Raw genomic sequence first — 26,466 nt, forward strand, 5'->3', positions numbered from 1 at the left:
TTACATTTTTGTGTATAAAATATATTTTTATATATATATTAATATTTTTTAAACATAAAATATTTTATATAATATATTACATATGAAAATACATATATATATTTTTTATACATATTTTTAAATTTTTTTTAAATATATATACATTTTAATTTTACATTTTGTGATTTTAATATATATATTATTTAAAATTATTATTGTTTTTATTACTTTTTTATATAAAATTTTTATAATATTATTAATAATTTTTTTTTATTTTTATATAATATTTTTTAAAAATTTTTTAAATATATTTTAAATTTTCTAAAATAGTGTGTAAAAAAATTAATATACATATTTTTAAACATATTTTTTTAAAAATTTTTTATAATTATAATTTTACAACATATAACATATTTTTACACAAATAAATTATTTTTTCACAATACATATATTTTTTTACATAAAACATATATATATTTTTTTTTTATACATAAAATATTTTTGTGTACATATATAAAATACTAATAATATAACAATTTTTTGTGTGTTTAATATATATTTTTTATATTATTTTTTTTAATACATTTTTTTATTATAAAATTTTGTTTTATATAACATTTTTAACATAATATTAAAAATGTGTGTGTTTAAAAAAATTTTTTTTTTATAATAAAACATAATATTAATAAAATATGTTTACAAAATTTTTATTATTTTTTTTATTAATAATTTTTATAATATATTTTTTATACATATAAAATTTTTGGGATAAAAAGTTTTAATAACATATTTTATATATATATATATTTTTTTTATATATATATTTTAACTTATAATATACATATAATTGTGATATAATTTATAATAATATATATTTTAAATAAAATTAAATATTTAATATTTTTATATTTTTATTACATTAATTTTTTTTAAATACATATAATTTTTTTATAATATTATACAATAAAAATGTGTTTAAAATTAACATAATAAAATATTATTTTATTAAGGGGTTTTTTAAATATTACAAAACCATATATTATTTTACAAAAAAGTGTTATTATTATTTTTATATTTTTTAAAAATTACATATATTATATTTTTACACAAAATTTATAAAATTTTTTATTATATATTTTTAAATTGGGGTTTTATTATATTAAATAAAAAATTTATTATTTTATATTTATATATAAAAATATTAATAGTGTTTATTATAAATATAAAATATTTTTTTAAACATATATTTTAAAATTATTATAATAATTATACATTTTACAAAATTATATTTAAACATAATTATTATTTTAATTTTTTAAATAAATATTTACATAATAAATTTTAATTAAATTATTATTATTTTGGGAATATTATTATTATTATTGTGTGAAATTTTTAAAAATTTTTTTAATTTTAATATCTTTTTAATTAATAATAAATAATATTAATATATATATTAATTTGTTTATATAATTATTTATTATTATTATTATATTTTGTGTTAATTATTAATTAAATTGTTTATATTAAATTAAAATTTTTTTTTTTTATTATTATTAATATAAAATACATATTATTTTTTAAAATAATAAACATTTCATAAAAAAATTTTTAAATTTAATTCTTATTTACATAAATACTAAATAATTTGTGATAAACATTAATATTATTAATTATTTTTATATATAAAATATTGTGTGTGAATATTACATATAAAATTTTATTTTGTGTATTATATTAATATTATTAAATAATATAATTAATTATTTTCAAATAATACATATATGTGTTTATAAAACATTTTTAATTTGTTAAATATAATATTTTTTTTGTGTATATATAATATTTATATTTTTTTTTTTAATTTATTAATATTATAAATTAATGGGTGTGTGTTTTAAATTAATTTTCTTTAATAATTGTAATATATTCAAAATAAAAATTTATATGTGTTATATATATATATATTTATATATTTATTTTTAATAATATAATATACATATATATATACATATAATATAATAATTTTGATTACATAAAATATTTTTTTTATACATACTTTTTTTTTAATAACATGTTTTGGGTTAATAATAAATAATAATGGGGGATAATAATAATAATAATAATATTTGATAATATAATATAAAAATATTAAATAAAAACAAAATTTAATATATATTAATGAAAATTTAAAAAATAATAGAAAAGAAAATAATTAAATATAAAATAAATAAAATATTTTAAAATAAACATTAAAAGGTGTGTAAATAATATTAAATATTTTTTTAAAATATATTAATAATTTTAAATTAAATATTTTTATATTTATTTATATAAAATATAAAATATTTTTTAAAAATAAAATTTAAATTTTTAAAAAGTTTTTAAAAACAAATAGATTTTATAAATATAAAATAAAAAATATACAATAAGATTTGGAAAAATAAATAATTATTAAATAAAAATTTTAATTTAATTATAAATTTTTAATATTTTAAATATTATTTATTACATATAAAAATATTAAATATTTATTATATATGTTATTATATTTACAAAAATATTATATATTTTATTTTTTTAAAATTTATATTACATATTATTTAATATATGCTTAATAATATTTTTAAATATATATAATATTATTATTTTTAATATTATTAATTATTAATATTATTATTATTACATATTTTATTTATGATTATATATTATTAATATATGATATTATATATTATTAATAATAATAATTATTAATATAATAATTATTAATAGTTATTATTAATAAAAACATATTATATAATGAATGTTTTATTACAAAATTTATTGATTATTAATAATGTTATTAATATTAATTAATAGATAAAATTATTTAATATTATATATATTAATTATTGATATATTTTAATATTGTATATTAATATTAATTACATATTTTTATTATTATTCAATGAACATATTTAATAATTTTTATATTAAATATATTGAAAATTTATTATAATATTAATATTACAAAATTTTATTTTTAATATGATATACATAAATATGTATAAATATGCATAAATATTTATGTTTTTAAATAATGTAAAAAAAATGTTATGTGAGTGTTTTTTTTTTTAAAATTTTTTGGTGAGGGGGGGAAATTTTTTAAAATTTTATTTTTATGTTGTGTTTATATTGAAAAAGGGTTTTTTTTTGGGGGGGGAAATTTTTTATGTATTTTTATTATGTGTTTTGTATATATATTTTTTTTTATATTTTTTTTATATTTGTTGTTTTTTGTGTGTGTGTGTATATATATGTGTGTGTGTGTGTGTGTATATATATGTGTCTGTGTGTGTGTGTGTATAAGATCTGTTATCAACAAATATTGGGGGTTAGAGATCCAGTGCCAAGGAACAAACTTCAGGAATCCTCTCTGGTAGTTTTTAAATGACTGAATTTGAAGACCCTTTTTGAATCTATAAAGTTAGATTAGTAGTAGGAAAAAGATGTTTTAATTGTGTTATGTGCCATTATTGCCAATATATGGACATTGGTCAAAACTTCACATTCAGTGGGCTCTTGTGTAGATCTAGGTACAAGTTAGATTGTGCAATACATACCACTGATTTAGTTTGACTATGTCAACTATGCCCTGCATTTTACATTGGTAAAACTGACCGCAGATTCACAGAGTGAGTATTTGAACACTTTTACCAGATAAGGAATTTGAAACAAGTGCACTGGCTAGACATATAGCAGAATGTTCTGAACACAAGTTTAATTTTAGGGCTACTAATGCTATATTATCTGATGGCCGAGGTGGGCCAGACTCTTACTGGAGCGCTTTGAATTGTATTGGCAGTTGCGCATGGATGCATGTTTTTACCCAGGACACAATGAAGTTTACTTTATTTTTATTTTAAAACTAGAGTGCCTTATGAGGTAGACATACTGTTGGTTATATAATTCTAACCTTTTATTTTATTGGCGTTGCATATTTTCTAGAAATACACAAGTATTTAGTGTTTCTGTGTGCGCGTGTCTGTGTGCGCGCGTGTCTGTGTGTGAGCGTGTCTGTGTGTGCGCGTGTCTGTGTGCGCGTGTGTCTGTGTGCGCGTGTGTCTGTGTGCGCGTGTGTCTGTGTGCGCGTGTGTCTGTGTGCGCGTGTGTCTGTGTGCGCGTGTGTCTGTGTCTGTGGCGTTCCTTAGCGCTGCGGTGTCGTGTGCGCGTGTGTCTGTGTGCAGCGTGTGTGTCTGTGCGCTGCGGTTCGTGTGCTGTGTGTCTTGTGATGCACTGTCTGTGTGTGCGCGTGTGTCTGTGTAAGTGTCTGTGGCGTGTGTCTGTGTGTCTGTGTGTGCGCGTGTGTCTGTGTGTCATGGCGCTGTGTGTTCGTGTGCTGTGTGCGCGTGCGTCTGTGTGTGCGCGTGTGTCTGTGTGCGCGTGTCTGTGTGCGCGCGCGTGTCTGACTGCTAGCTCTTAACATCTATATAGCCACTATTTTAAATAAGGGTAGGTGATCTAGCCAAGTGTTTTTTGATCAATGGTATAAGTGTACACTTAGTGACAAAAATCCACTGTTTTTGTAGTGGTTTAATTCTGCCTGGGGTTACATTTTTTTTCAGTGAACAGTTGCCTTTAATGCATGAATGGCTAGCTTAATTGTTAAATGAAGGAATTGTGATTGGTGGTTGCAGACATTTGACTGGTTTGAGTAATTGTCCTGGATGTGTAGAACAGTGGCACTGAGTAAAGAGCCTTCAACCAATGTACAAATCTAATAGTCCAAAAACAGATGAGGCTCAACACGACCAATAACTTGAATAAAATAATTTACTTTAATGCTGCAGCAAGTAAGCGCTTTCACGTTCCAGGAACGCTTCATCAGACTTAAATAACTGCCATAGAATCAAGCTGTTTAAATACTGTCCAAATATACAATCAACCAATCAGAAAACTAAATCAATATTTCAAAAACATTCATTAAAAACTTTCCAATACATATCTAAAAAATCTAATACATAAGATATATCAAAAATATATTATATAAATATATTAAAAATCACATATTTCTGTTAAAATTTATTGAAATTTTATGTGCATATGGACGTGCTGCCACCGTAGAGTGGGACCTAAAGCACTTCAATAAAATAGTTTTATTCTCAAGGGCCACATTGCGTTCTCTTTCGGCAGTTTTATTTTTCACTATTGTACTTTTTTTCTTTGCAAGCTTTTATTGAGTCCCATATTTTATTTATCTCTGGTGTGATTCAGATAACCAGGGTTTGAACTCTAATTTTAGTTATATATGCTGGAATTCTGCAGTTAGATTAATAGCTTGTACCCATTTTGAAGTTTTACTATCAATGAATTGTCTGAAAAGGGGCAGGGAGTGATTGAGAAAATGATTTTAGACTGCAAGTTATGGGAAGCAAATATTTTATCTACTCTAGTTTGGGTACCAAATCTGCAATCTTGATGGGAAAACAGCAAATATTTATCTTTAAATTTGAAAGTATCTACAAGATGAAATGATTCTACCCACTTTAAAGATTTTGATACAGCACATGTATGCAGTGGTCTTTTATTTGTAGTTTCAGAAATATCAAATGTACAGTTAAATTCCTAGTAAGTTGCCTTTAATTATTGGAAATGAAATCCAAATGTTTTTAACCATTCCTGATCAAATGCCTGGGAATTAGTGTAGATTGGCTAGGGTCCATATTCTGTTTAAGTATTACTAATGCCATAAGGCCTTTATCTTCATACTTATAAATGATTTCTGGGTTAATCACATTTGTTTTCCATAAAACTGTTACCCCTTTTGTCTTTGTCTTATAAGTGGATTGTACCAATATCATATATTCCTTACAATTCCATTTGTAATTGTCACTTGTTTTGAAATGAGTTTCTTGAAGGAAGACAATTTGTGCTTTGTTCAGTTGTAAATATTTCAGTATATGTGATTTCTTGCTAGGATTGTTTAAGCCATTGGTATTTAAAGATGAAGTTAACTCCATCGTAGGCTATTTAGACTTTTTGTTTTATTATGATGACTAAACATTTTCCTCTGACCATAAAGTATGTTTGAAATTTTAAAGGAAATTCAGTTTTATACTTTGAGTGTCTACCAATAAAGTAATGTTTTGGTCAGACATACTAAAAATGTTTTTTGTGAAATAAATTTAATAAATGTTAAAACTGAGCAGCACTAGCCATGGAATGAAAATCATTCCTAATCTGATGAATAAACTCAAGTCCATCAGATTATCACTCCTACCTTGAGAATCCAGAACAGCTGAGCTCCATAAATTGAATGATCGTGTGGAGAATATTTGTAATGGGAATAAGCAATATTTATATTTTGAGCAGTACAATTGTAGATTAGACAGAATTCTAATACAATATAAATGTCTTATTGTATAAGCTATTATTTACATGAAAGATAATGACAAGCAATTCAATCCTAGTAAAATAGGATGCATCATATAAAACCTCAGAAAGATTAAAGCAGTTTAACATTCACCCTTATTGATGAAGTCTTTCAAAAGTTATTCTTAAAATAAATGGTAATATTTATACCCAATGTTTATAATACAATGTATATCAGAAGTTATATTTCATTGTTTTCCAGCATTTAAGTTATAACGTAAAGCATGTTTGTATTATGTAAACATTGATAAAAGTGCATTTTAATCAGTGCATCCCCCCATTTCCTGCACAAGGAATTTTCAGTTCTGTTATTTCTTATTATAAAATGAGTGACAACAAATTCACTTGTGATTTGTGATTACAAGTTCCCTTTCCATGTTCATAAATTGCAATTTTATGGCATATACTGAGTTTTTAGATTTAAATGGCAGCATTTTATTTTGTATAATCAACAAAGGTTAAACTGAGTTGTCAATTTTGTACTATTTGTTCAGAATATGATACTTTCTGTGACGTTTCACGTTCAGGCTTCTATTGTTTCTCTGAAAGCAACTTTGTCATTTTGTCATGTATAAAACATTACCTTGGTAACAGCTTAAGTATTATATATGGTTAAGATGGGTTAGAAAAGCTACAATTCAAGTTAAAGCAAATTAGATGACTTGTTGGGCATATTTACTTGTATAAGAAAATCATGCTTCCCCTTGATGTTCAATGTATTGTCATAACAAGTTGAGACAGTTATACGCAAGCTCATGTTATTAAATCCTGTCTCATCTAAATTCAGCAGACTGTTTCGTCTTGTATAACGATTATATGTTTTATGTCTAGATTTACTAAAATCATACATTACATAACTATTGTGGGTTTTTTGGCTGTTAGAGACCACAAGCTTTAATGTTTACTAGCTCCTTCCAATCGCGTTTATACAGTCTGACTTTAAATTACAAGACCCTTCTAGTTTCTTATTTGTTATTTCCATCCTTGCATGCGCACATCAGTACTTCAAGCACAGGCAAAAATGCCCATCTGGTTTTGCCAGAATACCATTCACTAGTTCATGTGGTGCATTTCCAGGCTGTTAAAATATCCAAACCAATATTTGGCCTGTTCCATACAGTGGCCACACTGCCAGTGAACCATTCAACACACCTTCCATTCCCACAGATTTCCACGAAGGAAATCTGATGACTCTAGCACTTCCCAGCAACCTCAAGCACCCCTAGAATCAGCAATCCCCACATGCCCAACACGTCTTGAGTAAGCACCTCCCAGACCACTGCAAAGGGAACTGCACAAGACCAAGTGCTTAGTCTTGCACTAACTCAGAATTCCACTCTTATGCAAGTCCTTAATGTGTTTGGACCAAAATACATTTTAAATATAAAATTGCACTTTTCCATCAAGAATCAACTTAATGAGCTAAAGTTTTGGGCGACCATCAATGTGTACATGTTTAAAACCGCTCTTTTATTTATTTTTTAATAAAAAATGTCATTGCAGAGAATCATGTGAGGCTCCTCAGACCAGTTAATCATTCACTCTTACCATAGCAACGTGGGAGCATCTGTTTTAGTGTGTACTGCATACCAAAGTCTCGAGATGCACCTGAAGCAAAGCTTCATTTCACTGCAACTTCAAACCTAAATTCCCTCCCTTTCAGTGAGAAACCAGTCTCTGCCAAAATATCCCAAATCACAGCTATGTCCACCCCCTTCCCCTGGTTCCAGATTAAAACACCAAATGTCTCTTCCTAATTCACAAGCATTAGTAAACCTTGATCACAAGGTGCAACCCACAGCTTCCCAGAGACTAAAGCATCAACATAACAGCTGCCAGACACAGCTGCATCCACATACATCGTCAGGCTTAATCAAACTGCACTCGAAACTGATACCTGCCATATTTGATATTAACTATGCTTAGAATAATGACATTTGTACTAGCTGCCAGACAGCTGCAGCCACGCACAAAATATCAGGATTGATTAAACAGCACTCATAGCTGATACCTGCCATAATTAATATTAACTATATTTAGAATGACATTTGTACTAAAAGCTTGCCTACTATTGAACCATGATATTCGTGGCATTTCTAATTGAAAGCTTTAGTCTCCATGACAGCATTTTTTTCAACACTACTGTTACTGCTATTCTACATGTTCATTTGTTACATTTGTCTGAACTCTGAATGGTACCTTGTTAATTAAATTATTACAAGTAAAATCAATGAAAACTGAACAAGATAAGCGAGTTCAAGTAGGGGAATAGAAACTTCTATGTTTGTATTGTATGTCGCTTTGTTTGGCATGTATATAATGTAAATAGTAACCTATCTTGACCTACCTTTTGTGAATTACTCTGAACATTCTGAATAAATCATTACTGTTTCTCAGTTTGAATCCCTCCTTTTTTAAAATCAGATGACAATGTACCATATCAGATGATACTTTGAGAGATGTAGTTGCAAGAGTTATTTGGGACAGCTATCTTGGAATCAGTTTTGTTCCTTTTTAGGATCAATCCAAGGATTTGTTTTATGCTTAAGAATAGGGGCCATCCATTTCTGGGATAGTCACTGTTTTTGATGAATATAGTAGCTTTTAAGTCCTTAAAGCTTCTCGTCTCATTGGCAAACTGTATTTTTAACTTGGCTGGAAAGGCCAGCTGTGCTGTTTTGTTTCCACAGTTTTATTATTGGCCAGACTTTTTTCCTTTTCTGGTATTCTGGAAGAATAATCCTGGTCAAACTTTATCAGGCTTTGATTTGTATTTTAAAGGTGGTAATCTCAAAGCAGATTTTTAGTTCCTTGTCCAGAAATGAAATTTTATTACTATGGATCTAGGTGAAGTATTTGAGTTAGAAGCAGGTTTCCTCAGTGCTTTGTGCCCTTTCAATTCCAAATGAAAGTCCATCTTTCAAGTCTAAAAATTCAGGAATCCAGGTTAAGAATTAAATGTCTTCAGTGTTTTCAGGCAGACCAAGCATCCTTGTTTCTCCTTTCCCTGTTTTGTAAGTCATCTATTTTGTTATGTGGCCATTTGTTCTGTTTATGCTGAAATTCTTTTTGGAATTCTTCCTCTTTCAGTCCCCAATGTCATTTAAAGAAGTCTTTATTTTTGTATGGTGTTGCTGTAATAGTTCCTTAAGTGTCTGTTTTTGAAAATTTCATTTAAGGTTTTCAAAGTCATTTTTAAAGCAATCCATCTTTAAAGATGGTTCCTGTAAGGTAGATATCATCCATTGGTGTTTTTTTTTTTTTTTTCAAAGCAGCATCTGGATGAGAATTCCTTGTTCATATTCAGTGACTCAATACATCTCCAAGTTACTTGACAGGAAAATTGTGTAGCCACCAAAATTGATATTTATGTAGTTTAGCAGTTTATCTATAGATTTCTAACGATTTAAACTTGAAAATAAAATTTTCCTATAGTATACTAGTTTGTGGAGCTCTCAAAATTCACTGCTCTGTTGGCTATCTAGGCTCCGCCCCCCAGGGGTGTATTTTCCATTTCCCAGCCAGTTGTCCAGGTTGCTCTTGAAAAGGGGCTCTTGAAAAGGGGCTCTTAAAGTACTGTTTGGAGGTTGCCAATGTCCCTGTTAATGAGGTCCATTACAATCTGTTCCATGGCCTTGCAGATCAGGCTAGTTAAGGCGGCTGTGTCTAATTTCCTGGATTGGTGGATGGTCTAGCTTTGTGTAAAACGATGACTGTGCCTGTTCACTTGGCTGGGACAAAAACATTGCTAACGACTGATACAGCTAGTGTCCACAGGCATTATCCCGATAGCTGCTGCACATCACTTATGACTTATTGAAGGAACAGTAATGGGGTGGGGTCTCCCTGCCTGACATTGTAAGGCAGCAGTTTGCTATCCTAAGCCAGAACAGAAGGCTGTAGTGCTGCAGGATGACCAGCCTTCTCAAAGTTTTTAGTGCATGAATGTGAGGCAAATACTGTGGACAACGGAACAAAGGGAAGCTCAAACTTTTATGAGAAGGCTATGGGTAGCTAGGTTAAAGATGGCCAGTGGGTTACTGAATGAGGCCCATAACCAGTGTAGTGGTGCATCTTTCTTGCATGTTCATGTCCAGGCTATACTTGGTGAATTCTGGGATTAATTTGTTCATCTTTATACATTAATTTTTCAAACCAATGGGTTTACTCCTGGACCATGCCTTGGTTGGAATTCGCAGCGCTCCTTGACTTAGTCTGAAAAAAGTAGGAGGAGTTTGGTGATCTAGCCAAATATTTGTACTTGGATTTCAACCCTTTGGATTCAGACTTTTCTATCTCATATCCCATGATTTTTTTATGGGTTTGGTGTCCTGACCGTTACTGTTTCCATTCAGGAATTTGTCCATGTGTACAAATAGCATGTTAACAAATGACTTAATTTGGATAGCCTGGATAGTTACTAGCTTTAATTTTCCTTTTATTGATTTTATGCAGAGCATAATGAGACTGAATTTTCTTAAAGGTATTGGGTTCCCGAATTCATTTCATACAGTATGCATTCAAGCAGCTAGTAACTATTCATTGAAATATCAACTTTCACATTCTTGAGCTTTGTTCTGTTATGGATCATTATTTTTGCATTTGTGGAATTTTAGTCCCCATATTAGATTTTTATCCCTTTTCTGAGCATAATTAAAGCTGTTTAATTTGTGGCATTTCCTACAATCCCCGGAGTTCTGATGTAATGCGGTTTCTCAAAATAAGCCATTGCCTTCATTTGTTTTTAGAGTACAGTATTAATGCTATGCTAAAGATGTACATTTTCTCTGAAATGTTTGGATCATGCAGACCAGAGTCCATTTACGACCATTTACCTTGACTTAGTTCACAAACCCTCCAAAGCCACTATCCTCCATCTTCTGTCAGAGTAGGTGTCTAGAGTTTTGAAAGACGCATTCTGAACCAGTGTGGATCAGGTGCAGAACCATCTTTAAGTCCTACCATCTGAGGAATATCACCTGATTAGAGATTATACCCATGTCAGTTATTCACCAATGCTCATGTCCTAGTTGCTTCAAGCTTGGAGTAGTGCAGTACCCTTTCTATAGGTCTGACAAGGTTGACAGGCTGCAGCTGGTACAAAAATTAATGTCTAGATTTACTAAGGACATGTGCTAATCTTAATTGTGTACCCCTATTAGTCCCATTTGTCCCCCTTCAGTCTGGTACTGTGGCTTTTGTTCTCTACAAGGAAAGAAGTACAACACAAGTTCTCGTGCTTCTAGAATTTCATAACTAGAGTGCTGTGTTTAAAAACTCTTGTGACCCTTTGTCTCTCAAGCTGTGTAGATGTGCTGGGGATTCTAATCTTCATGTCGAGGGACTACAAACAGGAATTACACCAAGAATTGAAAAAAAAAAAACTGCACCTTGGATGTAACTAAATAGTGAATGCCCCATATCTCTGATTTTTGCTACTGCAGCAGCTTTGAGTTTCACACGTGTAAAAGTATAATTTTGTACCCAGTCAGTCCCATCTGTTTTTTTTTTCTTTCCAGGTTTGAGTTTAGTTCAGTAATTCTACTGAAGGTCTTAGTCTGGCTCAAAGTACCAAGGGAAAGGTATCCCCCGATGTTGAAATGAACCGTGTTCATAGCTTATGAATTAATGGTGTGCAGTTTTACTTGGTGTGGAAAACATTTGCCACCAATGTACAGGTTTAGGTAAAAATTTCTTAAAGGTGACCATGGTGATCCAATCCTCTTAGTCAAAACAAGCCATCTGCATTCAGTATGCTGATGACTCAACTTTAATCTGTTCTGCTAATAATGTGTCCTCCCTCCAGTCCCTCACCCAAACAGTCTTCCATGATGTAGAAAAGTGGTTTATGAAACACTCCCTCCTTCTTAATGCCAAAAAAACAAAACTTCTCTTCACTCCTACTCACAAATCTCCCACACCTTTCTTTACTATCTCCTCTAATAATGCTACCTGTATTAATCCAGACATGACCACTTGCCTACTAGGTGTAACTATTGATAACCGTCTTAATTTTGATGACCATATTAACAACACCATTAAATCAGTTAACAAAAAAATAGGTACTCTCTACAGAATTAAACCCTTTCTTACCCCAGCAGCTAGAAAAACCATTGTACAGACCCACCTGATCTCTACCCTTTTCTATGCCACTGCTATATATACTAACTTATCAAAGAATAACTTGACCAAACTCTCTACCTGTTATAATAGTATATCTAGATTCATTTCTGCTACTCCCTTTAGAACTCACCATTGTCTCAACCTCATGCAACTTGATTGGTTAGAACTAAATAACCACTTTATCAGCAACTACTTATCGTTCATAAGTCTCTTCACTACCCTGAAGCTACCCCAAGCCTTACAAAACTTATTTCACCTTATAAGAACCTAGCTATTCTACGCTCTGCTAATAAACTTCTAGTAGCCTCTACTAAATCATACAATAAAGCTGGTGACTCACTATTTTCAAACTCTGTTGGGAAAATCTGGAATCAACTCCCTCAAGAAATAACTAACCTAGACTCCACACCCCTATTCAAAAAACACATCAAAGAATATCTTAAAACTCAGTGGCTATGTCCTTGTACTAAACCCGACTGAAATTACTTCTCCCTTACTCCTACCTTCCCCCACTATCCCCTAACTGTGCCTCTAAATAATATAACTAATTGATGTCAGCTACTTCTGTTATATTGACTTTTCAAACATTTTGTTTTATTTTCCTTCTGCATGTTTGACCATCTTGTGATTTTCTTATCAGTTTTTATTATTCTAACGTTAGTATGCTGCATTCCTGAAAGTTGTATTGTTAACCAGCTGTTTTTGGTTAACTTGCCTTGTGTTTCCTAGTTTTTTTTTGTTAAATTCTTACACAAGCCTACCATTGTATTTTTTGTAGTTTGCTTATGTTTTTTGCTGTAAATGTTTTCTTACTTCATGTAATTGGAGCTTTTCTCCCCGGGCCTCTACTGAAAACGGATACATGTCCAGCTAGACTAGCCCGGTCAACAAATGTAAAATAAATAAAATAACCAATTACACTGAAGCAAAATATAAAAATGTCCACTTTTCAGCTTTGAGGAACACTTTGCATTAAATGGTGACAACAGGATCAACTCTGATCAATGACTAATGCTGAGAAAACACTGGCATTTAGGCACTGGAATTTAACTTATCCTTTGATTAGTTAGTCCTGCTAAGGTATTTGCCTCATGACAAACTCTACGGGGGGGGGGGGGGTATTTGTAATAAACTTATTTACCAGGTGGTATAAATATGGGGAGATTCCTCAAGATGGGAGACGTGCTTATTAAACCTGTCTAAAGGAAAGGGGAGTAGGACAAACTCAGTCTTGTAGAGCCTTGGGTCTACTTTCAGGTTGTGGAAAAATAATGGAGAAGATAATGGATAAGTTGGAATTTGAAGCCACACAGCATGCATATATTGGAGAGATCTAATACCACCTGTAACATAATTATAACAATATAATAGCAGCTATGCATGGCAAATCGTGCTATGATTTTGTAGATTAACTCCATTTGACAGGGTCCTACAACACTGACCAATAAATTGGAGCATCTAGGTATTGATGTACTCTTAAGATGGATAATTGCATGACTCAGTATGTAGCGAGTATGCTCCAGACAAGTGAAATACCTCCGGGTTCAGTCCTGGGACCACTCTTGTTTGGCATCTACTTCTCTGAAGTACAGGCAAACACTAAGGGACTCTGGCAAAGTTCGCAGATGACTGCAAACTGGGAGCCATTATTGAATCCCCAAATGATGCGGATATTCTACAAAAGGGCCTTACAGAAACAGATGCTTGGTGCCAGAGTTATGGGCTCAAGCCCAATGCCAAGAAATGTAGTTATCCCCTTTGGGAAAAAACATGCACTTGTGAATTACCACATAGGTGGCAGTACACAACACAGTGTGATGAGACTTGGGGACACAGGTGGACAGTGGTCTCATGTTTGATAACCACATCGCCACAACAGTCAGGAAATCCTATGTGGCGCACCTAATCACAAAGGACGTTTCATCCAGCAAAAAGGTCATTGCCCCACTGTACTCATCCCTCATTAGACCCATTATAGAATGCAACGTCCCATTTGGTATGTACCTCTCAAGACATCTGCAACTGGAAAGGCCGCATAAATACTTCACTAAGTCACAGGCCTAAAGCAGATACCCTATGCTGACATAAAAAAAAAAAAAAAAACTCCATCTATATTCTTACAAAGTCTACTCAGAGGCAAACTCTGCTTAACATACAAGGCCATGTCAAACCCAGAGCTGTTGGACATGCTACACTTAAAGAAATCTCAATCCCTCAGACGTGCGCTCCAGGGATCTAAACCTTATCACAATGAACAAAACCTACTGGAGGGATAGGTTCCTGACCCAGAGACTCCCCAGACACTGGAATAGACTGCCCATACATTTCAAGCAAAGTGCTTATTTGGCCCTCTTCAAAAGGAACCTTGATTGGATAAGATGGGAAATTCACCCTGGGGATCATGTCAGTCGCCCTGCTAGACTGGTCCAGAGAAGTAAATACTGTGGGAAGAAATAACCAGGGAATTGTTATGGCTAGTCTTGTGTAGGCCTAGGGCTGATAGTCTAGTACCAACCTATGAGCAATTGGACAGATGAAATTGTTGGTCAGGGTGTCCCACAGGACTCCGTCCTAGGCCCATACTACTTTAGGTCTGAAAGATACTTTTCAGCCGAGATGCTGTACAAGTTGTATGCAGATGACTTGAAATTGGGTAAACTGATTACATGTGTTACAGATGAGGTATGTCTACAAAAGAACTTGACTAAACTGACCACTTGGGCACGAGTAATATACTGATAAATCAAAAACTAAGTATATGAGATTTGGGGGAGACCAATTGAAAGGTGAATATTTTAATACAGCACACAAACTGTAGATTCACTTAAGGACCTAGGTATATAGGTAGATCCAGCTCTGACTTTTTCTAATATCAACCAGTTGGATGATTGTTTAATTGCATTCAACCCAAACTTGTATATAGAATGACAATATGGAAACCTTATAAGAAAATGAGTAAACTGGGAAGAGTATAGTGGCGCTATATACCAAAGGCATACATGGATGTGAATTTAAGTTATGAGACTAAAATATCTGGTACAGTGCCTCTTGCAGATATTTAAGAGATTTTATTCAGGTATGTTAGGGCATTTAAAGATGACTACCTCTGGAAATGTTTGGGGTTATCAAAGTGGACTCTGACAACCTGTGTAAGATTCTGTAGGAATGAGAAGTGCATTAATAGGTTCTCTTGAGCAGATTTGTGGAATAGACTGCCAAATTAGTTAAGCAAGCACTAGTTTAAACATTAAGAACAGCTTGGAGACTTGTAGAAGCAACTATTTTGGTATATTAGCAGGCTAGAAGGACATTTATGCCTGTGCTTGAAATATTTAAGTATGTAAGAAGACCTTTAAAGTTGGCTATTTATGCATGTGAAGCAGAACATTCCAGATGTGTTCAGGCAACCAAAAGGACTCCTTTGTGTACTTTAGGACGGAGGAGCTGTCACTTTTTATATAGGCTTGAGGAGATAACTAGCTGTTTGGTGTGATCCAGAGTTTGACCCCTTTTGCCTTCATGGCCTGTGTGGCACTGAACAAGTCTAACTAGGCAGCACTCCTGGAATTAAAAGGTCAAAGGAGTCTGGTGCTTTACACAGGTAAACACAGGATGTCAGAGGGAAGTCTTTGAAATAAGAGGATGCAGAAGAGTTGAAGTGCACAATACACAGCCATTCCATGTCCTTGTTTGGAGTAGCAAAGTAAGAAACTAATCTGTAGATGAAAAACTTGCTTTTTTTTTCCCTGTAGGTCACACCTTTGAGTCTCATTTAATCTCATAGCTGCCATTCCTGACAGGTAGTTAATAAGATGAGCTATTAAGCTGCCAACTGCTTGGGCTGTGTTTTCTGCCTGCATTTAAATTGGGTATTAAAATTATTTGGATTTTAAAGGTGTATGTATAGTGCCAATGTAAATTATATAGTGATTTTTATACATTTCTACATCAGCATGGCCCAGGCTGATAAGTTTCCTAATCCCAAATGCCTGTCCACCTCTTGAGTCACCAAAGCATTTCACAGACCCTTGTTTGGTCTGCCCATGGCAGATGTTGCCAAACACTGCCAGACCTCTAGGGAGGAATGGCAGCATGAACTGTGCCAATTAAATCTCCGCCACTGTACTTTAAAACAGTAGCTCCTCCAGCTTTACCTTCAGTATCTCACGCCATTTTCAGTGGTGCAGTAATGAAGTAATGCAATACAACATGTTATTGAGTAATTTTTCAGCTGATTTTAGCACAAGAATTATGCAATGTCTAGGTTACATCTTTGATCACTAATTGGGTTATGTCAGTTTGCTAATTGTTCTAATGTGTTTTTAAGGTTTGCAGGTGTTGAGCCTTGTAAAGGATAAATATTTTACAGTTGCTGGTCATTGGAATGACAAGGTAGTGTCTGCTTATGAACCATATCTGCTCACCATAAATGATACTGGACTTGTATTATGGGACAGAAGACAAATGAAAGAGCTCACTACAGTAATCCTTGAGCCAACAGGAGCAGAGAATGTGGCTGTATTTACAACTGATCTGCAGAAAGGTGAGTGCTCTTAGAGTGGGCATACTATGTGTAGTCTGTGTCCTCAAAAGTGTTTCCTCTGGATGACAGGCTCTTCAGTGTAATCAGTACCATAGTTTGGAACAGAGGAAATCCGAAGGAGTTCAGCAGTACTAGTAGAGAAACATTTCATTTGTATTGCATTGATATATTTATTGTCCTAATATATAATTTAGGTACACATTCATGAAAAGGCACAGCTTTGCTAGTGTCTTCGTGCATGAAGTAACATGCATATAAAATGCAGTAGTACTTGTTCTAAATTCCAAAAGTAACATGTGAATTCATCTGCAAGCATATTAAATAGTTAGAACCAGACAGAGAATAGCCATGATCATCCGCAATATTGATATTGTGCAGATTGCTGGAACTGATAGCTGCATTAGCAAGCAAAATTACTTTAGAAGTTTTTTATCCCTTCCAGTCCTTCCAAAATAGCTTGTGCTAGAGCCGTTGCCCATTGGTGAGTGAGATTCTGCTTGATCAGTCTCACGCAGTATATACCGCAGTGAGGTTTTGGGTCCTGAAGTGTAAATATGGAAGGCATACTGTTCTGTTGCAGTAGTGTCCCCACCTGTGCAGTTACTGTCAGTTTGATTTCCTTCGCTGCGAAGCGGCAAGGTCCCGCTATTTTCTTATACATTTTGAAATTTTCATTTGAAAATTCATGGCTCAGATACTTGTAACAGACCCTCGCACGACTACCTTAATCTCATCAGCAAGCTTTCTTTTGCATTGTGATTCTCAGTGAAGTGCAAACAAGGTCATCTCCTGATCTGTTAACCAAGACGGTCAATACTTTCAAGTCTGGTGATGTGCCACCTTCAGTAATCAGACTATTTACACTAATCAAAAGTGATACAAACTTCACAGTCCAGAGCAGTTGTGAAGAGAGAAATTGGTGGAGAACTTTAAACCATGTACAAGTCACAGGCAGGAGGAGAACTTTAAACCATGTACACGTCACAGGCAGGAATGTGCACAATGGTATCACTTGTCACAAACATGTCAGTATAACATTGATTAACTTGCATTAATCCACTTGAGTTAATGCAACAGGTTTTGCGTCAACACGCATTTTCTGAACAGCAAGTACAAAGCTGACTGGTGTTCCTGACTAATCCCAAGTTTACCAGAAAAATCCAAGAGGAACATGACAAAAATGTGAGGCAAAATGGGTGAGACTGCAAAATCTGATTGCGGAAGTATTTTGTTAACACTTCTGGGTGTGTTAGTGCTGGAGAATTTTTCTAACTCGTTTTGTCTTTTTCTTAAGTGCTTCAGTTTGGAATGCTGTGGCAGCACCAGTGAGCTGTCGATCCTCTGTCATAACTGTGGTTTGTGTTCACCATTTCATGCAGACCAATATAGCTACATAAAGATGCCAAACATGCCCGTGATTAGTTTAAAACATTTTTAGTATTGAAATGGCAAACATTTTCTGCCGCTTTAATCTGGTTTCTGAATATGTATACCTTTAAACTGGCTCTGACATACAGCATTGTTAAACTTTGAAAGGTAGTCCAGTAATTCCCATAACCAAGTTATGTACGCCTTTGCTTTCAGACTGGTTGTCCACCTCATTGACTGGAGAAATATTATACATGCAGGATGTAGCGTAATCGGTGATCAATGTGCCTCAAATTTGGGGAGGGGGAAGACATTTAACCATTTAAAAGCATGTTAAAAATAGAAATTATACTGTAAAAGTAAATTGACAAATAGTTCAGTACTGTTAAAATGCAATTTGAGGGGTACTTTGCCAGGTAGCTGTAGAGGCAGGTTGCACAAATGAGCTGTTATGGCCCTCAGTAAATGGAGCAAGTGCCTGACGAGTGCAATGTCGGAATCTCCATTCTGAATGCTATCTCTGAACTGCGAAATAACTATCTTGATGTGGTGTTCTGGCCAAAAGGTGAAACTGGTCTATTACTATGTTGACAGGGCTGTTGATTGCCTGTATGTAAACGCATGTACACCAAAATACCTAAATCTCAAACAGCCACAAAAGTGACCCCCCCCCAGAAAAAATCATGGGGCCATTGTTGGAAATTTGCCATATCTTCCATTGTAGCATGATCTTTGGGGGGGGGGGTGTTGTTGGCCCAGGAATCTTTTTTTTTTTTTCCCTGGAGGAAAAAAGCTTTTGTAGCAGTTTGACATTTAGGTATTTTGATGTACATGTGTCGACGTAAGGGGGTGTTCGATGAACATGGTAATACAGACACTAACTACTAGATCAAATGCAGTTAAACTGTGTACACTAAATATATAATGGTTTCAAGTTGCAACTCTGCAGTCTAAGTAGCCTGACCTTGAAGTTGAGGGAGTGTAGGCAGTTCAACTGCAAGTTCAACGAACTACAACTTAAAAAAAACTAAAAATACGCAGTCTACTAGAAAGCGTTTCATGTTGAACTATGTCATAGAAGTGTAATTTGTAGGTTCATAAAGGTAAGTTGCAGAGCTAGTGCAGATTCCAAGTCAGGAACTGTTTAAGAGCAGGCATTTAAACACATGAAATCAGTTTGATTCTGCCTACTGAATGCTCTGACAGTATGCAGGCTTTAGATAATCTGGCTTTAGCATTACACATGGAACATTGGTACTTGCCACTGTTGGTTATAGTGCTGGATGCATTACTGATATTTGGCAGATAAAACTGGACGAGGGAATATTAAATTGTAATTTTAGTTATCCTGAGATAGATTTCAGATATTACCTGTTTGTATTTGATGACCACCAGAAGTACTTTCATGTCTAATAAAGAACTAGATGGTCAGCATTACTAATCCTATTCCAGCCTGGGGGTGCTACAGGATAAGACTGTGATAAGGTTAAAGCTTGTAGGTCATAGTTTTGAAGCTAAGTAACGAATTAAAGTTGTGTATCTGACGTGCATGGTCATTTACTTACCAATGAAGCCCCTTACTGATATGTAGACTGACTAGCCATTTTGCTTCTTGGGACGGTGCAATATCTGTCCTAGTTTATACCTGCAAGATGTAATGCTGATAATTCTGCTCATGCTCAATGGCATGGGTTAGTCAGGCTTAGAGAAGTTTCACTCTAAAAAGGCGTACTCCACCCAAATTTAAGAGCTCCTTACTAGTCAAAGGCTGGGAGCAGTTACTTGGAAGGTGGATCTATTGCTTATGACTTGGCTTAAACCTTGACGTAACTGACTAAGCATGCATATAAAGGAAATAGTAATTCTGGTTAGACTACCTTCTTACTGTTGGCTTGGATTATAGAAAGTATGGAATATTTAGCCCTTGGTTATGTGCATTTGAGTCCAACTTTGGTAAGCTAATTATTAAAATCCTTGCATATGACAAATGGTCTGACTATTCTTTGCATGTACTTCGATACTGAATACTAATCAGTGCTCCCCTTAGCATGCGCAGTCTGGCATATGACCCCACCACTGCTTATGGCTCAAACTTGGGGGGGGGGGTGGCGGGCTGAAGATTTTGTGGCATTCCATATCAAAGTCCAGTTTTTTATACTGGAAGCTATAAAACCAGTCTAGGTAGTTTTCATACAGTATAGGAAAGCAATGTAAAACTATGAAATGGCTTCTCTGCATCCCATGCAGTGGGAACACTAGCCATTTCAGTCTTGCGCATTTAAGTTTTAATGCATAGAGTAGTTTACTCAGCATTTTAGGATTTCCCTCCCTCGCGCCTCTAAAAATACTGTTAGAGCAATGACTACAGGCAGCATTTGAAATTTTATCCTCTTTCCTTGTTAAATTTTGAATGACCAGACTGCATCCATTGTAAATGCTAGTGAATAAGCGTGATCCAGCTTCGACTTTGTAACATTTTGTGAGCAGGGTGAATAGGGGAGAAATCTAACTGGCCAGAAGTTTGGAAAATCATGCACATGTGCAGTTGGCAATACAAGTTAATTAGCAAGCTATTTCATTGTAATATCCTGTGGAGTTACTGGTACAACTGATAGCTGATGAACCTCTCAGCTTCCCTACATTTGCGGGAAAGATAAAATGTGGAGTAGGCGTAAACAGTTTAACTCTTACTATAATTCACTTAATAGGACAGGTTTTGCATTGGTATCCATTTTTTGAAACTGTTTTAATCTGTAAAATAAAATTATTTGCATACCCCATGTATTTTCTGAGAAGTTGGTATGAGAATATCATGACTGTTCTGTGATAATGCATCACAATTGTAGGACGACAAAATAAGGCATTCTATAAAATCGTGGACTGATGAATGGTATTACTTGCTAATTGTACAAGCTGGGAAATTCATGTTAGGACGTTAGCATTTAGTGTTGACACTGAATATTGATAAGTCAGACTGCATAGCTGCAGTCCCTGAGAATTGCTTGTCCCCCATTCCTGAAAGGTACAATTTGGATAAGAGTAGTCAGGTAGGTTTAGTTCTTTAGCATGGACACAAGGCAATTTGTGCATGTTAATCAAGCTTCCATTTTAACTGGCACTGGCTATTGGCAATTCTTTCATATCTCTATTCATGGTCTAAGCTGTGCTGTTGGCTCTAAATGTGTTTTGTTTAGGTCAGGTTGCTGTGTAGGTTGTAACCAAAGTACTCATCTCCTCACAACTGCAATGAACTTGTAGATGCTGCCTTCAAGACTTGGGATTGTTAAAAACCCATTAAGTTTTTACCTGCTTCTTCCTGTTTTGGTCTCCCTTGAGACTGCATGGCAAATGTTTTTTCACTACATCCTATATAAACTCAAGGATAGTCTGTCTCCTTTTATAGAGACCATCTTCCTAAAATGTATGAGCAAAACACATTGCTAACTAATTTCTGTTTGAACTTCACAGCTATATTACTGCATCATTAAAAGTTAGTCCAACCACATTGTCTGTAATGGACTGCTGATACTCCTATGTTGGTTCTACAGTATCTGTAGCTTAATGAGCAGCTTTTGAAGAGGTAAGTGTTAGGTGGCTTCATATACTGGTCTTGGCGTTAGGCCTTTAAGCAGCTAATGGTTAAAGCAAAGTGTCCAGCAAGAAGGCATGAGGAATCTGACAGCTTTTTACTATTAAAATCTTCCTAGTACCACCTGTGCCAAAAGCAGAGAAGCATTTCTGGTATTGTACTTGGTGAATATATGGCTTTGCCAAAGCACTAAATTCTAGATAGTGTTATCATAGCTGACTTGTTTTGGTGGCTTTGGCTGGTATTCCATGCTGTTACATGGAGACCAGCATGATTTAAGCCCATCTGGCAGTAATGGGACCAAGAAGGTTACTGACCATCTGAAGTAGTGCAGTTTCAGGCTGCTTTTTTAATGCATGTATTTCTACAAAAAATCGAAAGACCCAAATGTTCCAAAGCATGTAAAATTAAAACAAATCCCATTTTTACAGTGGGACAAGCCCTCCTGAACCCCCATGTTGGGGGCTGAGACCACCAACACATGCTAATGTATATATACTAACTCATTGCACACCTGTCTGGGAAAGGGCACATTCCCCATCCTCTAGAATTGTGATCTGTCATGTCAACCTTCTGCTCATTTGACCAAATTGTGCTGACTAGATGTTGACCAAACTAAATTCATGAATTGTGTATGAATACTTTTAAGTGCTGCTGTCTGGCCAGGTTGTCCTACACAATTTGGTTCTGAGTGATAGCTGAAGTTTAACTGTGGTTGTGGACTGCACAGAGGAATTCAGTTAGGCCAGTGCCTGGCCAACAATGATTTAGTCAAAATTTCTTTGAGATGCAGGAACTATAAGAAATGCAACATATGAGCAAAAGTTAATGAAATGTACAATATGATCATTCTAGTAAGTGATTTGCCAACATTTTTCACATCAAATCTTCTTGAGCAGTACTGTGACTTGGTGGTTAAAATCTTGGCACTGCAGTTCCTGGGTCTTGAGTGTGGTCCTGACCTCTGGTTTGTCTTGAGAGGTTTGTATGCTATGTATAACAAGTTCAGTACTTTAGTTTCCTCCAATCTTCCAGAAGCATGGTGGTTAATTGGGGTCTATATTAAATTCTCAAAAGCCAACAATGTCTAATCTAACATTGTCAACATGAGAATAGCGAAATTGCAGAACATTGAACAAGTAAACTGAAATCTCAGTAAGGGGAGATTTCAGTTTACTTCAATGTAGTGTGGTCTCGGAGTTGGTATATTTAAGTAGTGGAAGGTGTGGGGGGCACATAGGGGCTTGCCCCCCTGCCTACACAGTTTAGTTTTTTTTCTGAACATTCGATGTTTTAACAGTTCGATCACTAAAGGTTGACTTTTAGTGATTCAAACTGTTGAATATTCGATGTTCTGATACTCTGTTAATTGCCTACACTAAATTGTTCATATTTGTGTGTATAAACATGTGCAAAATATGGACCAGTAGACCTGCCCATTAAATAGACCTGGGTTGGATGCTGGAATGTTTCTATCCAGCATTTAGTTAAGTGACTAGCTTCTGGGTTCTACTGGTCCAGTAGAATAGAATATTGCTTCTGCCCACACAAGATTTTCCTACAGTTACTTCATTAGGCTGTTCTGAAATGTTTGTAAAACTGCATTTTGGCTAAAGCTCACTGTCTTGTAAATGTTGTTGCGTCTTTCGGCTTATCCCGGTTAGGGGTCGCCACAGCGGAACTCCGGTCTGCTAATGTTTGGTAGTGGATTTTTACGTGCAGAGTTACCAGTCCTGACGCACAACCTTCAACAAAGGCACGCCCATTCACTCATGCCTCCACACAAGACGCTCTAGCTGAGAATCGAACGCGGCAATGCTACCGCAGCACCACTACCATGGGTCACTGTCTTGTAAATGTACATGTTAAATATGAAGCTTGTGCTGAAAATCAGTTTTACCCAGTTGGACTTCTCCAGTCAACAAAGACAAATAAGATGCAGCCTAAATGGTCTCTAAATTCCTGTAAATGTTAAGGGATCAATAAATCTAACAGCAATTTTGTTAAACTGTGACTGCTTTAGAAAAACTGATTTCTACCGAATGTTTGCTTCCTGTTAAATCCGTTGTGCTATCCGATAATACTGAGGGGATGTAACTCTTTTTTTTTTTTTGCAAAGTTTTGTCTGTTAGATGATTCTGCACATTAGTATAAGAAGCTCAGCAATGCATTCCCAGTTTTCTACAGCATTCCTCCCTTCTACCTACTAGGATTGTGTTGTACAGTTATTTAAAGCTTCTTGGGTAGTGTTAACATTATTTCTGGTTATTTACTCCTCTGATAGAACATGATGTGCAAGTACTCTAGCTCTGAACACCTTTTTCATTGAGTTGTGCTGTTTTCTTACTTGGTGTGCTAGTTTTATTTTTTACTCTGTAAAGGTCGGGGTTGAAAAGGGTCCTTGACCAATTTACTTGCCTTATAATAAGCACAGTGATGAGGTTTAGTCGGAGGCTACCAATAAACAGATATGCATAGCTCACTGGTCATATTGAGCATCAACCCAGTGTCAGTTGTCACCGCACATAATACAGCACCAATAGCTCCAAGGGTATGGTATTGGTTTTCGGGATTCCTTGTTTCTAAAAATTAAAAATGTTCATAAGCCTTTCATTATCAAGCAAGAGTAGAGCTTTCCCTGAAACCTCTGTTTCTGAAGTCGTGTGTTTTGGGTGCGTCCCTATTTGCTATTGACTGGAAAACTTGAATCCTTTACTCCAGAATGAACTTTGGGTACTTTTTATCTGGGTGTTCTGTAAAACCAACTATAGCTATGGGAGGGGATAGTAGGCAACCTCTGAGAACACAATTGGAAGAATGAATTTTCAGGTGTCTCTAGAGCAAATGAGTGAAAACTGGGGTTTAATTAAAAATGCCCTCTTGGGGAGGATATGCACTGAAAGTTTGCACTGCAGAGAGTGGATGACAGGGAAAGCCAGAATACAAAGTTTGATCCTTAAGGAAGGGTATTTCTTGGCACTGGATGAAAAGTACTAGTGTTAATTTCAAGCTGAATTGCTCTTTACATTTCCAGCCATGTATGTGTCATTTTGCAAATGACTCAAATTCACTAGTTCAGAACCATGGTATGGCCCCATTTAGGTGCTGCCTTTTTTCCAATGTAGAGAAACTTTTTCTGGTGGTGAATACACATTGTTCTCTGCAAGGTTCATTTTAGACCAGGGTGACTGCCCTGGTTTCTGAAGTGGCAGCAGTCCACAAGAAGGCACAAAGTTTGGAAGGAAATGGGATGCTTTCCAGGCTTTGCTGTAGGAACTAAATTGCCTAGAAATGTGCCCTAATCTTCCATAGTGGTAAGCCGTCACTGCAGAAACTTGATGCATGTAAAAATGGTCAGTGTGGTACGTTAACTTGCCAGCTTGGTTTGTGTTAATATACTAAACTTTCAAACACTAACTGCATTCTGAATAAGCTGCATTGACTGCACCGTGATGTGACAAACCATGAATGTAAAATAGTCTGAGCCCATAAACCAATCTGAGTATACACTGTACATAATGTTCCAACTGTTAATATCCCAACAGAACTGTAACAAATACTGTAAGTGAACATTTTTCTTTAACAATTCCACAACACTGAGGATAAATTTGCTGATTCCCTGGAAGTTTTGCTCCCACCAGTTTTGCTGTAGCGATTTAGTATAAGGGTTGCCAAAATTAGACCACTTGGATGTCCACATGTAACTGGTGTGTTGATAGTCTGAAAATGTACTATAGGAAATGTAGAGGGCTGATATTTCGGCATGTGGTAAAGAAGGCATAGATGAATTAAAAGTTGAAATTCATAAGGTGACAACTGGGAACAATGTTTGACTTGTGTGACATCCCTCTATGCCATTGAGCAAGGAGCCTCAATCCTCACCACCGACACTGTGGGGAAGGTTCACTTTGAAATGAGTAGACTATTTTCAGATGTAGGTCTCTGCACCAAGCACAATTTCCCTTAAGAGCACATAGGGGATGCACACTCCAGTCTTGGGCTTGGACTTCTCCAGGCCCCAGAGTAATACTCTAAACTGACTACCTCAGTTGAGTCAGCCAGATGTTCCAAGCCAGGTCCGGCCTCACTCTGAAATCAGTGCTCTGTCTGTTTCAAGTAGCTGACAATGATTTGATTTTCACACACCTGGGAAAGGCTGGTAAGATTTACCTGCTATGCCACCTCCACTCAGACTGTAAGGTACATATTGCCACCAGAACACCCCAAAGCCAGCTTACTGTAAGGCTGTTATCAGGGTATCTAATTATACTTGGTAAAATTTAATACTTGTACAAATGGTAAGATCTCGAAGTAGCAAGACTTTCAGGAACATGAAGACACGATGCCACTAAATAAATGCAAGTGCTCAAACAAATATTTTCTGTGAAAGACCAGCCATAATGAAAGGTTTAGATATATTAAAAAATGACAATACTGAATATCTGCTCACAAT

The 26,466-nt window shown here is 34.7% G+C and overlaps 1 protein-coding gene across 1 annotated transcript in view; it reads left to right on the forward strand.

The window, feature by feature from the left end:
* LOC122791800 (low-density lipoprotein receptor-related protein 2-like) overlaps positions 1 to 26,466 on the forward strand; it is a 1,119,352-nt gene that overhangs the window by 526,946 nt on the left and 565,940 nt on the right. Inside the window, exon 14 of the mRNA XM_044059752.1 lies at positions 16,841 to 17,056. Within this exon, the coding sequence (XP_043915687.1) occupies positions 16,841 to 17,056 (216 nt within the window). The remainder of the gene's footprint in view (positions 1 to 16,840; positions 17,057 to 26,466) is intronic.

Source organism: Protopterus annectens, chromosome 17.part0, assembly GCF_019279795.1.
Source record: "Protopterus annectens isolate FY-2018-M chromosome 17.part0, PAN1.0, whole genome shotgun sequence".
In the NCBI taxonomy this organism is placed as follows: domain Eukaryota; kingdom Metazoa; phylum Chordata; order Ceratodontiformes; family Protopteridae; genus Protopterus; species Protopterus annectens.